General features: G+C 33.5%; 1 protein-coding gene across 7 annotated transcripts in view; it reads left to right on the plus strand.

Moving 5' to 3' along the window:
- Positions 1-17,224, plus strand: part of ANO5 (anoctamin 5) — a 94,597-nt gene that overhangs the window by 15,369 nt on the left and 62,004 nt on the right. For 2 of the 7 annotated variants that reach the window (XM_032240988.1, XM_032240993.1), the window contains exons 3-5: positions 5,167-5,217; positions 12,226-12,267; positions 15,102-15,215. In XM_032240988.1, coding sequence (XP_032096879.1) covers positions 5,167-5,217; positions 12,226-12,267; positions 15,102-15,215 — 207 coding nt within the window. The remainder of the gene's footprint in view (positions 1-5,166; positions 5,218-12,225; positions 12,268-15,101; positions 15,216-17,224) is intronic. The other 5 variants (XM_032240989.1, XM_032240994.1, XM_032240990.1 and 2 more) reach the window with 4 other exon arrangements.

Consider the following 17,224-nt stretch of genomic DNA (forward strand, 5'->3'; position numbering starts at 1 on the left):
CATGTTGTTTTATGTGTGGAGGGGACAGAGTCTTGCTCTGTCACCCAGGCTAAAGTACAGTGGCACCATCTCCGCTCACTGCAATTTCTGCCTCCCAGGTTCAAGCGATTCCCCTGCCTCATCCCCCGAGTAGCTGGGACTACAGATGTATGCCACCACACCCCCAGCTAACTTTTGTAATTTTAGTAGAAATGGGGTTTCACCGCATTGGTCAGTCTGATCTGGAGCTCCTGACCTCAAGTGTTCTGCCCGCCTTGGCCTCCCAAAGTGCTGGGATTACAGGAGTGAGCCACTATACCTGGCCTCCATTCATTTTTTGAAAAACAATTGATATATGTCACCAAAGGCTAAAAAATAAAAATCATGTGATTTTTATCAGAAAAAAATATTGTCAAAACTTAACTCTATTTACTAAAAACAAACACAAATTCTCCGAAAACCAATAATAGAGAGGAACTTCTTTAACCTGATAAAGAACTCCACACAACAGTTACAGTAACATTATATTTCATAGTAAAAGGCTAAACACCTTCCTAAGATGAGGAACAAGCCAAAATGTCTTCACCCTTCTCATTAAATTGGGAGCTAAAAGACAAAAAAGTAAAATAAAAGGTATACATATCAGAAAGGAACAAATAAAACTCTTCCCATTTCCAGATGACGTGATGTACATAGAAAATCCCAAGAAATCTACAAAATTAAAGACAAAAACAAAATTTCGTAGAACTAAATGAGTGTAAGAGGGTTGTAAAAAATAAGAAAATTGTATAGAAATCAGTTTATATTTCTATACACTAGTAATGAGCACATGGAAACCCAAACTGCTATACAAGTTAAAATCTCTGTACAACATTTCATAGACATAGACAAGATTATTCAGAAATTTGTATGGAAATACAAAGGAAGTAGAATATGATTGTGACAAAAAGAAGACTTTTATTTTAAGACTTGTTTTTTAGCTGTAGTCTAATGAAGACTGTGTGATATTTGGAGAGGGTTAGGCATGTAGATTAATAAAGCAGAATAGAGATCCCAGAAATAGCCCCATGCATGTATAGCCAAATGATTTTGGACAAATGTGCAAAAGCAGTTCAATGGAACAAACAGGCTGGAACATTTCTATATTCATAGGCAAACCTATGAACTTAATCTAATGTTATACAAAAAATAATTCAATATTGATCATAGATTAAATGTAAAACATAAAAGTATACAATGTTTTGAAGAAAAAAATGAATCAAACTGCCTGGAAATCAGGTCTTGGTGAAGAGTTTATAGACATATTTGCAAACAAAAACATCGTCTATTAAAGAAATGCATTGATAAATTGGAGTTTATCAAATGTAAGAATTCTTGTTCTGTGAAAGATTCTGTTAAGACGATGGACAGGCTACAGACTGGGATAAATATTTGTATATCCTGTATCAGACAAAGGACTTGTACCTATGATTCATGAAGAACCCATAAAATTTCAATATTTTACAAAAACAAACTGCTCAATTAGAAAGTGGGCAAAATACATGTTGAGATCTTTCACTAAAGAGAAAATGTGATGGCAAATAAGCACATGAAAATATCTGCAGTATCACTAGCCACTAGAAAATACAAAATAAGATCAAAGTGAGATGTAAATATATGCCTATTAGAAGAGCTAAAATATAAAATAGTGACAATACAAATTACTAGTGAGGATGCAGAGAAACTAGATCTCTCATACATTGCTGGTGGAAATACAACATGGTACAATCACTCTGGAAAACTGTTGAGCAGTTTCTTAAAAAACTAAATTTTCATGTCAGTTGGGTAATTATACTCTTGGGCATTTATATGGCGGAAATGTGAACATATATTCAGACAAAAAACTAAACAGATATTCATAGCAGCTTTGTTTGTAGTAGTCAAAAGTGGAAACAACCTAAATGTCCTACAGCAGGTGAATGGTTAACCAAGTGTGGCACAGCCTTATTATGGAATACTATCCCTCAGTAAAAGGAATGACCTATTAATAAACATAACTTGGATAGATCTCCAGGACATTATTCTAAGTGAAAGAAAAATATTAGAGGAACACATATGTTACGATTCCATTTTTATGACACTACTGAAATGACGCTATAAAGATGGAGCAAATTAGTGATTTCCAGGGGACATGGATGTTGTAGGGAAGGAAAGTGGATGTAAATTTAAAGGATTATCATGAGGGAGATCTTTGTGGATGGAATAGCTCTACACCTTGACAGGGCTGGCTCTTACCCAAATGTACACATGTGACAAAATGACTTTCAGCCATACAGAGCCATTTTACTCATATAAGCTTCTTGATTGTGATATTTTACTATGGTTATATAAGATGTAAATAACCACTAGAGGAGACTGGGTAGGGGTTACATGGGATCTCTGTGTATTATTTTGACAAGTTCCTGTGATGCTATATTTATTGCAAAATAAAAAGTAAAAAAAGTAAATACAACTTATTTCACTTTCTTCAATGCTAAATTATATTTCTCTACTGACACAATACAAGCTGTACACATTGCAGTCAATTTTTTTCACCCCATCTATGGACAGGAGGCAGTCAGTTTTCAAAAAAAATTATAATAGAATATTCATCAACTATTGGATTAAGGCAGAATTTACTAGAATCAATAATTTTGTCCATTAACAAATTTATAGATATGATGAATGTTTAGGCTTTTATAAGACAGAAGAATATGTAGGAATTTTAGGTCCATTATTTCAAAATTATTTTATACTTTGAAAGGGTCTTCTGTGCTTTTATGATTGCTTAAACATTTAAAAAGCTATTCCAGTTTTACCTCTGATTTACAATTGGTATGAGTCCATCATTGGACATTGTTACAATCTTTTTGGCAATCCAGAGAATGCATGTGAATTAAACATGGATGATATGATTAATATATTAAATTTATTATATGATCACTAGAAAGTAAGCAAATATTAATTTTAAAAAGCCAACATTTATTGTGAACTTCCCATGTATTATTTAATCTCACTGTATGGAAGTTATGGTTTAGAGAGGTTAAGTTGCTCAAGTTTACAAATGTAATCAGTTTTACATGTGTATTTAATGGGTTTTATATAATTTAAGAAAAAGATTATGAAGCAAACTGAAACTATGTAAATTGTTTTATTGTTAAATCTCCTATGTTTTGGAGCTGGGATTCTGAACACAGGTAATCTGATTCTAAAGCTTCATATTCACTGTAAAATAATACTTTAAAAATGCTGTTCTAAGAATCATGTATAGAGTATTTTTTTTCTGAATCTCCAAATTATTACTACTTAAGTTCAGAATATTTGGATGGCTATTCAGTTTCCATGATTATTTATAGCTCCTCTGAATTTTGCCATGTTTTATTATGAGTAGAAGTTTGTGTCAATGATCCATTTATTAATTTCATTCCATTTTGTACCATTTCAGTCAATTCTTTAATAGTTGGGGTCAGGGAAGGAGGCAACCTGAGTCATGAAGCCACAGCTACAGTAGAGGAGAATGTAGGATCGAGAACATCAAGGATTCTCCTTTTGCCTAAGACTAAGCTTATTAAGAAATGAGACTGATTCAGCAAAATGTAGAAGTAATCTAAGTTATTTTATTTTACATTCTGCAAAGTGAAAATATAACCACATCTTTTGCTTGGAAATCAGAGCAAGGATTTTTTTCCTAAAGGGAGAGACTGTAAAGTGACTGGCCTTGTTACTCTTGAATATAAGGTTTTCTTCTATCCTTCTATAAGCAAAATAACTAACATTCTATAACTGAAAAAGCTCAAATAATTGAAAAAACTTATCAGAAGTCAATATAAATGAAGCTATAATAAATTTATTAGCAGAAATGGAGCTGCGCAGTTTATTTTTAGAGGCTGTTGTTTCAGAATTGAGTGATCAAGATACTCTTTAACTTCATTTATTATCTGTTGTATTTAGATGAGCTAGTGGAATTAATTCAAGGCCCACAAGTAGATAGAATCACATATAAGTGGATTATAATTACAACTATATTTTGGGCCTGTATTTACTCACAGATTCTCAGTCTTCCCACAACTCTTCCCATCTGTTTCAGTATTACTTTAGTACAATAGATTGCATTCATCTTGCAATTTATATTAAATATATAGTAGCATGAAAATTGTATGTTTTCAAAATTCAAAATTATCTTTCATTCTCTTTTAAAGAACACAGAGAAATTACTGCTTTTGTGGCACATTCTATTACTTTACTTTTGTAGCATTGGGTATATTTCCAAGGTGCTCTTTGAGCATTTAAAAAAATATGTCAATAGCATGTTTTATCTGCTATTTTGAAAACTGATTTTTCCCAGCATTATGTGGGCATAATGAGATGCTAATTTTGATTTTTCCAAGAACAAGGTAAGTGAATTCCAATCTGTACATGAATTTCAGATCATTTCTGTTAGTTGCTGTCTCTCCATATGTTCTATTGTACCTGTCACTAGAGACTGCTGAGAAATGATTGGGTATTATCTCAGGCCTGTGTCCTGTTGTGTGTGGACCATTGTGTAACCTGAGAAGTTGGGAATCTACTGTACACAGAGGGAAGCATCGTTATTGCATTAATTATAAATGGTTTGTATGTATTTTATACATGTATGGCTTTTTTTGGAAAGGTTATACATTCAAATTCTTAAGAATCCTGATGGTGCATTTTCCAAGGTATTCCCTTTAATAATTTCAAATATATATTGAAGGGCATAAAATAGCCAATTAATTCTGCCCTTCCTGTTGGGCCTGTTCAGGATGCAGTATCATAAAATGATAGACTTCCTTGTTATTTCTTTATATAGAGTAGTTCTTAACCATTTCTTGTATCCATTTTTTTTTCATGATTTTATAAAGTTACCTCCCAAATTCTAATTCTTTCTGAAGGTCACTCTCTCCCCTCACTTTACAGGCAAACACATCCTGCCCCATGGGCACATTTACAGATACATACCAGAAATACATGAACACACATGCATGTGTATACACATATATATGTCCACAGTTTTGCATATGATTTCAGTTGGTTCCAGGTTAAGTGTTTCTGCGTAGAGAATATAGAGTTTTTGTTAGCGAATCTTAAAAGCTCCCTTTGCTCCACCTGCACTATTAATAACAGAATTATATCTTCCCCCGGTACTGTTAGCAGAGCCTGAGCAGCAGAGAGACCAGCTTTCTCATCAACGAAGAAACAATGGTAAGCAGCGATCAGTACTATCCTTTCTTGCATGGACACAAATGGGGCATCTTTTTGTAGTCTGCAATGGTGATGCTCTTTTTCACTTCAGTTATTTGACATGCTCTTCTACATGGTATTTGAGAATGTATTACTTTAGGAAAAATATTAGTTTCTGTAGGCAAAAAAAAATAACATCAGACATATCAATGAGAATGACACACTAAGCATAACACTTTGCTTGGATTTTATTTTTTTCCAGTTTTACAAATGAGAAAATGAAGGGTCTAAGAGGTGTAATGAGATGACTAAAGTTATCCTTATGTTTAAGGTGTTAATCCTTTACTAGCATTCAAGTTTCTGAGGCTTAGTTCAGTATTCTTTCTCTATTGCATCACTCTTCTTGTCTGTATGTACATGTCTGAGGATGATCATGAAGAAGTACAATTCATTTAAAAATCAAACTTAAATTATCAATTAAAAGGTGAATAAAGGGACAAAAAGTTTTCATTAGTTTCTTAGTAAGTAAAAAATGCTGTTTGCGAAAATGGGGAAATAGAGTTACATTCTTATACTGATAATTTTAACATAGATGATAGTTTGCTTTTCACTACGGTACTAATATTTAGTATTCTGGAATGAGGATTGTGAAATTGATCAAATTAAAACAATTGAAATGTTGTTGGCTTGTTTTCTCTATTTATTTATTTTTACTTTTTTTTTTAACCATGTAAAGCATTTACATGATTCCAAAGTTGAAATCCACAGATCAAGTAACATTTAGATGAGCCTAAAGCTTACACAATTTTGATATCACTCTTTAAGAAACATATGAAAACATGTCTTACTTTAAAACATTTACAAAAATATTTTACCATAGGAACACATTGCTAGAAGCCTTCTTAAACCCTTGCAAGGGGCAGATGCAAGTAAGATCCCCTGAAGATTAGGCTTTATTAGCTTGAAGGTAAATCTATTTTAAGTTGAAAATATGAAAGTGTTTTCAGAGAAATCTTTCTTCTTTCTGCTCTCAATCCTTTTGTATAATAGTTACCATTTTTGTTTGGCTTATTTTCCCAATGCTATTACAAATGTTGCTAAAGTGGGGAATTCTTGTATATTTTGGTCATTATATTTTTGGTCATTTTATATTTATATTTTGGTCTTATAATATTTTGGTCATTTTATTTTTTGACATGGAATTTATTTATCAGAGAAAAAAGATGTATGTAATTTTGCCATACGTTGCCAAACTCCCCTGCCTTTTGTATTTGTAACAAATATATGAGAGTGCCTGTTTCCCCACAGCCCTATCAGCAGTGTGTTGTTATGCTTTTAGATTCTTGCCTGTCTGATGATAGTGGGATAGATAATGGCTATTGGGAGCTATTCCACTTAGCACAGTATCTTAGTATCATTTAGAATTGCATTTCTCAAAATATGTGTGAGATACTCATCTTTTTCTACATTGAGTGGTCATTTAAATTTACTTTACTAGATCACTCTGTTTATATATCTTGTCCATTTCCTGTCAGTTAGGTTTTTCTTTTATATATATATATTTTTTTTTTTTTTTTGCAGCACGTTACATATTTATCTCCCTGCCTGTGATAGAAATTGCAGATACTTTCCCCAAATATGTGAAATACCAATAATTTAATTTTATATTTCTAAATGACTTGAAAATGACATATTTGATTCACTATATTACATTATCTTTGGTTAAACAGTTAGTTGTTAAAACAGTAGGCTTCTTTTTAAAAATAAACTATTTTAATATAGTTTTAGATTTTATTATAAATAAAGTCTAAACAGAGTTCCTTATATCCCACACTTATTTTCTCCTGTTATTAGAATCTTACATTAATTTGGTACATTTGTAACAATTAATGAACCTATATTGGTGCATTATTATCAAATAAAGCTCATGCTTTATCCAGATTTTCTTAGTTTTCCCCTAATTCTTTCCCTATTCCAGTATTTCATTGAGGATGCAGCATTGCATTTAATAGTCACGTCTCCTCAGACTCCTCTTGCTTGTGACAGTTTCTTATACTTCTTTTGATTTTTATATCCTTCACAGTTTTGAGGAATACTGGTCAGGTATTTTGTAGAATGTCCTTCAATTGGGACTTTCCTGATTTTTGTTTTATGATTAGACTGGGATTATCTGTTTTTGGAGGAAGATAATAGAAGTATCATTCTCTTCATTGTCATATCAAGGGTATATTCTATCAACATCGCTTTATCACCCTTAATGTTTTAACCTTGATTACCTGGCCTGAGGTTGTGTTTAGCAGATTTCTCCACTGTAAAATTATTCTTTTGTTTCTTTCTCCCTTTCCATACTGCATTCTTCAGAAGAAAGTCACTATTTGGAGCCTACAACAAAAGGATTGGGATTATGCTCTCCCTTCTTATAGATGAATCAATTACTTGGAATTGTTTTTTGTATGTCGGAGATCTTTCTTCCTTCCTTTTTGTCAGTATGTACTTACGGATGTTTATTTTATACTTTATGTTATAAACCAAATACTAGTTTATTTATTTTCTTGCTTAAATTGTTCTAGCTTTGGCTACTGGGAGTTTTTGTTTTTGTTTTGTTTTTATTTAGTGACAGCGTCTTGCTCTGTTGCCTAGATTGGAGTGCAGTGGCATGATCGTAGCTTACTGCAGCCTTATACTCCTGGGCTCAAGCAATCCTCTCTCACCTCAGCCTCCCTGAGATTACAGGAGTGTACCACCACACCCAGCTAATTATTATTATTATTTTTTAATTGGGTCTCACTGTGTTTCTCAGGTTGCTCTCAGTTTCCGGGCTCAAGCAGTCCTCCCACGCAAGCTTCCTGAGTGGTTGGAATTACAAGACATAAGCCATATCAGTTGGCTGGGAGCTTTTTAGTTGACTTGTGTATTCCCCTGACATACCCCTATTATTATTATTGTTATTATTATTATTTTAGTATTGTTTGGAGTATTTTCCTACTTTCTGACAAGATGCTCCAAGCTCATCTTGAACATTTCCTGTCACAGTCCTATAATCAACTGTGTCTTCATTAAATTTATATATATATATATATGTGTGTGTGTGTGTGTGTGTCTGTGTGTGTGTGCACGTGCATGTGTGTGTGTGTGTGTGTGTGTGTGTGTGTGTGTGTGTGTAAATATCACAAAAGAAAAATCTGTATAAATCAGGGTTCTGGTAGACCTACTTAGTGTAGGATAGACTTTTACAAAGATGGAGTGTAAGAGAATCTCAGTATGTATAGGTCTAGCAATCTTTAATTTATTAAAATCCATAGAACTGAAGGGAATAGGGGAAGGAACACTTGTTGGAACCCAGAAGGAAAACATCATATACTGAAGACATTATCAAGAGGCTCAGTGACCATTAGTGAGGGGACACAGCCTTCCCTAATTCAACCTTGGGAAGGAAAACACTCTTACTCTTTCCAATCATTTGTGAGAAGCAAGAGGTCAAGGGAGCTCTTCGTTGCCTGCACAGGGCAAAAAGCAGGGTGGAGAGTAGGGGAGAGGGAATGTGCTAGGATAAACCAGAGGAATATCACTGGATGTGTTTTCATGGAAAAAAATGGAGTCTTGTGGTTTCTACTCTGGTTTCTACTATGATTATTACGATAGATCCTCAATATAAATTATTTTATAAATATAGAATAATATAATTTTTAAAAATTTTGATATAAAATAGTGAACAGTGGACTTGACTGAGTACCTAAGTGGTTACACAGATTGTCAGTATAGAAAGGTCACTAAGGCCACCAAATAAAATATAGAAAGATGGAAACTATTATGCTTAAGAGAACTATCTTAAAGTGACTACTGCAGAGGATTAGACAGAATAGTTTCGTAAGTATTTAGAGTTTGGTAAGCAAAGAATGGAAATTGAAAGGGCACACTAAAGGTGATTAAATAATGACAGGTATGCAATTAGCAGATTTTGAAGGAGTGTGGGCCTTGTTAACCTCAGGGATGATATTCCAAATACTTAATAACTGATATGGCATAGGCACAGACCAATCAGAAGGAATCTTTGAGTAAAATGACAAGAAGCAATTAGTATGAATATAAGCACAGTTTTTATAATTGACCTGTGCATATATTTAGATATTATTACCTTATGATTCAGTCATTAATTCAGTCTCCTAGTGTTTTCATCCAATTTCAAGGCTTTAAGTACAATTGATATGCCATCTCAATTCTCAAGTTAAAGTTTTGAGCATAATCATTGCTCCTCAGTTTCACTTTTAAATAGCCAAATGCTTCTTGAAATATGAATATGGATGTCTAAAAGATATCTAAAGATTAATAGATCCAAAATGTAATTCTGGATCTTCCCCTACAAAAATAATAATTAAAAAAACTGCTTGTCTGAAGTCTTTCTCATCTCAGCAACATGCAGTATATTCTTTTAGTAGCTCAAGTCAGAATTTTTAAAAAGTTTTCCCCTTCATTGATTCTACATTGGACACAAATGCATCTGTTTTAAGTGTGTAGTTTGATGAGCTTTAACAAACTGTAATTTATGTAGAAGATTTCCATTACCTCAAAAAGGTCCCTTTAGCGATTTTCCTTCTACCCTATTCTAGGCAACTACTGATTTGTTTTTCTTTCTAATGTAATTTATAAATGGGATTTTACAGTATACACTGTTTTGTATCTGGCTTCTGGCTGCTTTTGCTTATTATAATGTTTCTAAGACTCATCCAAAACTCCAAATATTACTAATAAGTTGATTATTTTTGAATATATCTGTATTACAGATATTATTGTTTATTTTATTGTTCAGTAATGTTTCATTGTATGGATAAACTGAAATTTATTTATCCATTCATCCATTCATAGATATTTGGATAGTTTTCAGTTTGAGGACCATTATGAATAAAGCTGTTATGAACATTCATGTAAGAACTGTTTGTATAGATGTATATTTTCATTAATCTTGGGTAATTTCTTTGGAGTAGAATTTCTGGGACCTGTGGAAAATGAAGGTGTAATTTTATCTAAAACTGTCACACTATTATTAAAAGTGATTGTACTATTTTTTATTCCTACCAGCAATGTATAAGGGTTCTAATTGCTGTACATCTTCACCAACATTTGATATTAATACTGATATTGATATTGATAGCTTTTTAATTTCAGTAATTCTAATGGATGAATAATAGTATCTTGTGATTTCAATTCTCATTTCTTTTATAAATAATGATATTGCCCATCTTTTCATGGGCATATTGGACATTCATAGATCTTCTTTTGTGAACTATTCAAATCTTTTCTGCATTTTAAAAAATTGAGTTGATTATCTTTGTATTGACTTATCAGAGTTGTTTATGTATTCTGGATAGAGGACCGTTGTCAATCTTATTTATTGTGAACATTTTCTTTCAATTTGTTTCTTGCCTTTTCATTTATATACAGTGATTTTTAGAAAAGCACATCTAGAAGTGCAGAAGTTCAATTTGTCATATTTTGTCTTTTATCATCGATGCTTTTTGTGTTCTATTTAAGAAATATTTTCCTACACCAAACTAGGGGAGATTTCTAAGATTTTCTTCAGTTTTATGGTTTTAGTTTTTATGCTTAGGTCTATGATCCATGAAAGTCAAAATGTGGCCCTGCATGGTCCTTTAGTATAGTACTCTTTTATTTCTCTTAATAATTCTTTAATGAATTTAGGGAAAACACCTGAGAAAACCAGTAGCCTGTGAATCTCATGAAAGATACCAAGAAAATAAAAATACTGAGGTGAAAAATTTCAGGCCATCAGGATAATATAGTTTAAAATATACTTTATGCAATGACCAACATTTGCCTTGTATCTTTTGTGTTTTAAATAACAACAATATTAACTCCTGTATCAACAAATAGAAAACATTAGTTTACAGGGCAGGAATTTTCACCCCAATAGTCACCAGTTGCTTAGGCTTCTTCATCATATTCCAGGAAGAGACTAGTTTAAGTAATTGTATTGGATTATTTATCTATTCGTTACACTATAAAATACACACAGTTCTTGCTCTTTTATGCAATAGGTTTGGTTTTCTTTCAAATATAGTTGAGTATCCCAGATATTTTTAGGTAATTGCCTTCGTATTTTAAATAATGAACACATAATTGAAAATTGGAGACAACTCAGCATTTGAATAATTGAATAGCTTTTTATGTATTCTAGTATATTGCATGCTCATATGCTCATGAAATTTAAAAAAAAAAAAAAAAAACTTTTTTAAACTTTTCATACCACACATCATCCCAGTATAAATGTAGTAATTTTACTTTCTTTTTCTGGTATATATAGGAATACTTAACAAAAAATACCTATTTTATTTTATATTCTTATTTCCATATTTTCCTTCATTATTATTTTTTTCTCTCTTCTCTCCCTTAATTATATCCTTTGAAGAAACATGTATGGAGATGGAGGCCATTATCCTTAGCAAGCTAACGCAAAAACAGAAAACAAATACTGCATGTTCTCACTGATAAGTGGGAGCCAAATGATGGGAACACACTGACACATAGAAGAAAACAATACACTGGGGTCTTTCAGAGGGTGGAGGTTGGGAGGAGGGAGAGAATCTGGGAAAATAACTACTGGGTACTATGCTTAATATCTGGGTGATGAAATAATCTGTACAACCAACCCCTATGACACATATTTCCCGATATAACACAACTGCACATCCTGCACATATACCCCTGAACTTAAAAAATTTGAAATAAATAAATAAAATCTAAATCCACAAATATTATTATTTTTAGTCACTGTTTAAAGAATTTAGGAAAATTTGCTGTGAATTCTCCTTTTGTTTTTTCTTTACATGTTTATTGCTTTCTACCCATTTTTTCTTCCTTTTTCCTTGGTAATTTCTATCCTCCAGCTTGAAATATCTCACACACACTTAGAAAATAATCGTACTGAGGGTTAGTCTGTTTGTGTCTGTTTTTTGGAATCTTTACTGTAATTCTGGGGCAGGATTTGCTAATTCTCTATTGGTTGCTTCACAGCCTGCAAAGCGATACAATTTGTTCCTGAGGCGGCGGCTTATGGTAAAACCAGTGCTGAATGATGCTGCTTATGCTCTGGGTGGCTGCAGTGGTAGCCTGAGTTATTTTTCTTCTAATGAATACTTTGATTTGGCGGAACTTTGTTACTGATTCCTAATCCCTAGGCAACTGAAGTTCAAGAATAGTGATTTTTAATTGGTTTTGGATTGGATGAAATCTATAGATCATCTTCCTAAAATGTATATACATACTGTATATACATACACTCACACACACACACACACACAATTCATATGGTTTCAGAGGTTTATGAATTCTCATCAGGAATTCAGGGTTTTGTTTTGTTTTATTTTCAGATAGGGTCTCATTCTATCGCCCAGGTTGGAGTGCAGTGGTGCAATCAGGGCTACTGCAGCCTCAACCTCCCAGATTCAGGTAATCCTCCTACCTCAGCCTCCTGAGTAGCTGGGACCACAGGTGCACGCCACCATGCACAGCTAGTTTTTGTATTTTTAGGAGAGATGAGTGGTTTCATCGTGTTATCCAGGCTGGTCTCGAACTCCTGAGCTCAAGCAATCATCTCATCTCGGCCTCCCCAAGTGCTGGGATTACCAGCATGAGTCACCATACCCAGCCAGTAATACAGGGTTTTGAACCACAGGATAACTACATCCTTTACAGAGAAGCCATTTCAGTTGTTTACATAATTACAAATAGGTATTTCTAAGGACAAATCTAATGTAAACACAAACAAATGCACACACATACTACAAAATATATTTATATCATGTTTTTAGCAAAACAAAAGCATCATGTGTTTTAGTAGTACTCAGTTATATTGACAGAATTATCAGATTTTTCTGCCTCAGCATTAACTGATTTTTATTAATAGTCCTAAGACATCAGCCTCATAGTGATTTACAAGGCTCCCAGTGATTTTTTTCGTATTTAAAACAGATTTACAGTTTATCATCAGGATATTACATAATGATAGAAATTTGGGTCTTCCTAGCTAGACTTTAGCTTTCATTCATGAAGACAGTGGGCATACCCATTTTTGGCTAAGCACTCAAGAAAATCATTGGAGTTACTGTTCTCTTAGCTACTTTGTCTATTTCCTAGTTGTCAGATACTCTGAATGTGACTTTTGTTAATTCCTATGTGCACATTTTCTGTCACCAGAACTGCTCCCTGTGTACCCAGATTTAGCTTGTGTAAATAAGTACCTGTATATATATTAATTTTTGAAAACGAAACAAAAATAACAAAAATCCCTCTTTCATATAAAATATGACCATCACAGACTTAAAGCAAGAGGATTACTTTTTCTCCTCTAATTTTTGAGCTTTGATTTTACTTAGCCTAAGTAGTATATTTTTTCTGCCTCAGCTGACTTCCAAGAATTTTAGTGAATTTCATAAGAAGCTAATGCTGTGATAATTTACAAGAGTGCCAGTGATTTGTTTTGTTTTTTCTTTCTTTTCCATTTTTAGTGATTTATAGTCAAAGTATAATGTTATAGCAGTTTGATTTTTCTCAGATTCTTTTAGGAAATAGGAGATTATTATCCTTTGGCCCAGGTGAAGAGAACTCAAACATAACATTTGAGTGACTGTGTCTTGGCACTTAATCTGTAGGTTTCCTGGATGTTTTTTTTTTTAAATTTTTTTGTTCCATTTTCCACTCATTTCTTCCTGTGCATTGGAGCTAGTTTTTTCTGAGACACATCAGCTTTGCATTAGCTGTATAAATGCACTTACTTTGTTCATAAACCACAGATCAAATATGAGGTTTATGGCTTATTTGCATGTAACTGATCTACATTCATTCCCTTTTCTGGGAGGCCTGTCTCACCTGACTTGGGTAAAAAATGCCATAGGGTACTATAAAAGAAACTCAAAAATTAATAGAAACAATGGTGTGAAAATTAAAACCATATAGTTACTCATTTGCACGTGAGCTAAGGCAATTGGAAAATTATCTCATTTACAGCCACTATATTATCCGCTTGCATAATTCTAAGTATAATAATACATGTAGGCCATTATAAGTATTAAATATTACATATAAACTTTGAAGAAAGCCAAATAAGTCATACATGGAATCTCTTCCTTCTGAAGCTCTCTAGTGTTTTTGCTGTTTTGAAAGTGTAGGAATTAATGAACTAACTATACAACATATGAAAGTTGAACGTGTAAGTGTGATTGTTATACTAAGAGAATTCATGCAAGTTTAAACAAAGGATTGATTTTTGCTCACCTGGGAAATTGATGTTGAAGGGTGAGTTGCATGAAACCTGCCTTGAGACACCAGCTAATAAGCTACCTGCTTTCTAATATTTAACTGCACCTTGATTTTATTTTAATCCTTACAAAGTTGAATTTGGAAGTGACAATTTTATAAAAACATAGAATAGACATTAATCATAAATTTATTTTCTTATAGTGAGACTCCATTAACTTGTCTGTAATTGATATTACCTCCAAAGTTGTGTGCAGCCATGAATTATATAGTGGACTAAGTGATATGTTGTTTAATGAAGATAACAAGTCTCTCTCTGAATATCCATTTTGGGATCAATGTATACCTGTATTCATTTCATATTTTGGCATATTTGCAGCATTTTTGTTGTATGTGCATGTAGCTAACATGCTTATCTTCCCCCTGAGTTATTATTTCTTAATGTTTTATATGGAATTTCACTTTATAAAACAAAGCATAATCTGTTGCTGAAAACTCTGGTTATTTGTCTTGACATGACATTTCAAGACTGAAAAAAAGTAACTGGTGACTAAATTATAAATAATTCCTTTTGTGCTTTTGTCATTTCAGAATAAAACTATAATTTAAAATTGTGTCATTTATGTCTCCTGCAGTTTCAAAGAAATCAGCAAAGCAAAGATTCTATCTTCTTTCGAGATGGGATTAGGCAAATTGACTTTGTGCTTTCCTATGTTGATGACATAAAGAAAGATTCAGAGTTAAAGGCGGTAAGTGCTGTCTAAGAAAAGTGGGAATAATAAAAAGAAGCACATTTTATAGTTTCACATAGATATCTGCCTCAAATTATGTTGTAAAAGTGAGAGGCCCTGATGTGTAAACTGAAAACTGAAACTGAGTAAGATAACTGTGAAGTAGGCAGCCTAAGAATAGACATGTAAAGTCAATGTTGTTTTTTGGATATTTTGCATACTAACTTCTTTTTCTTCTTCTTCTAAGTAATGGATTATTTTTATAGCTCACTTTAGATATGAAATGTAACTTCCAAAATTTGAGGTGTGTGTCTGAGTATAATAATTACCTTTTGGCCAGGCGCAGTGGCTCACACCTGTAATCACAGCACTTTTGGTGGCTGAAGTGGGTAGATCGTGAGGTCAAGAGTTCAAGACCAGCCTGGCCAAGATGGTGAAACCCTATCTATACTAAAAATACAAAAATTAGCCGGGCATAGTGGCAGGCACCCATAATCCCAACTACTTGGGAGGCCGAGGCTGAGGCAGAGAATTGCCTGAACCTCTGGAGGTTCAGGACAGGGAGGTTGCAATGAGCTGAGATTGTGCCACTGCACTCCAGCCTAGGTGACAAAGTGAGACTCCCTCTCAAAAAAAAAAAAAATAATAATTACCTTTCGTATGATATTTTTATTTTGGAAAGGTATGACTAATCCATTCCCCCGGCATAGCCTTTATATTGTGCTCTATTCCTGATTCTCTTTTATTTGTATTATAACACCTCACTTTATGAACTTACTTATTCATGTTTTTACTTGTTTGTGTCTCCAACAATGTAAATTAAGTTTCTGAGGTGAAGTAATTTGTCTTCTTCATTGCTGTATACCCAAATCCTAGAACAGTGATTGGAGTATAATGGATGCTCAGTACTCAATATTTGAAATCATAAATTAATTCATTTTAGACACACATGTATGTGTGTGTGCATACACACACATTGACTTAGGTACTTGAAAAATAAATGTTATATAAAATAAAAATAAAAAATAAAGATATTATTCCCACAAGATTCTGTACATATACAGGACTGCCCCTTTTCTCCACCCACTCCCTGGAAAGCCTTCTACCAGGCCTCTGAAATTCATGACCCATCATCATTTTCACCTCTTCTCTAAAAGTTCCCTTCAAACCTCTTTGAGGTTTGTTGCTTCCCCTAGCAAGGCTTTCAAGTGATGATTATTTTTCTTTACACAGTATTTCCCTAAAGATGGCGTAAATGCTGCTTGCCCTCCTTGTATCTTGTTGATTGTACTCTGTTCTTCACCTGTCCCTGAAATTTCCAAGCTTTAAATCTCATCAGATTTATTATTACCCTGCATTGTTTTTGTCATTTGTCTGTCTCTGGATCTTCTATTCCTCAACAATTTTAGCTCCAGAATCACTGTCAGTCTCTCCAGCAATCTTTTTCAGATCACTGATAATATCAGTTCATACTTAGATGATTATTTTGGCATTCTGGCCTCTCTGTTCCTTGACTTCCCTTTTCCATTGATCTAAGCTTCTACTCAGCCATTCACTCACGTAGAACTTGTCATTACTAATAACTGCAACTCCTTATAACCTCATTCTGTGAGAAAACTGTCTGACTACGCCTCAAATCTTTCTGACCCACATTCTTCTTTCAATCTCACCAGGACCAGATAAGATGCAATCATCTTAGTACATTTCAATGCTCTTATTCCTCTCTCAATCTTTATTCAGCCTATGCCTCATGGTCAACAATTGTAATTACTTTGTTGCATATCCAGTCAAGTCCCTTGCCCCTCTCCTAGTTGTACTTGACAAAACAACTTTAGTCAAACCAGCCCCTCCTACTACATGCCAGCACCCATACAGAAAGAAAAACTTACCATTTTTTTGGGGGGAAGGACAGCACATTGTGATTGATAGCCCCACTGGAAAGATGATGCCAAGCAGACTAAAACTGATGTCCTCCACCATCCATTCTTTCGTCAGCTAGCACACATTTCAACCCATACGCCCCTATA

The sequence above is a fragment of the Sapajus apella genome, unplaced genomic scaffold (assembly GCF_009761245.1).
Source record: "Sapajus apella isolate SASKATOON/1434 unplaced genomic scaffold, GSC_monkey_1.0 scaffold47, whole genome shotgun sequence".
Taxonomy (NCBI): domain Eukaryota; kingdom Metazoa; phylum Chordata; class Mammalia; order Primates; family Cebidae; genus Sapajus; species Sapajus apella.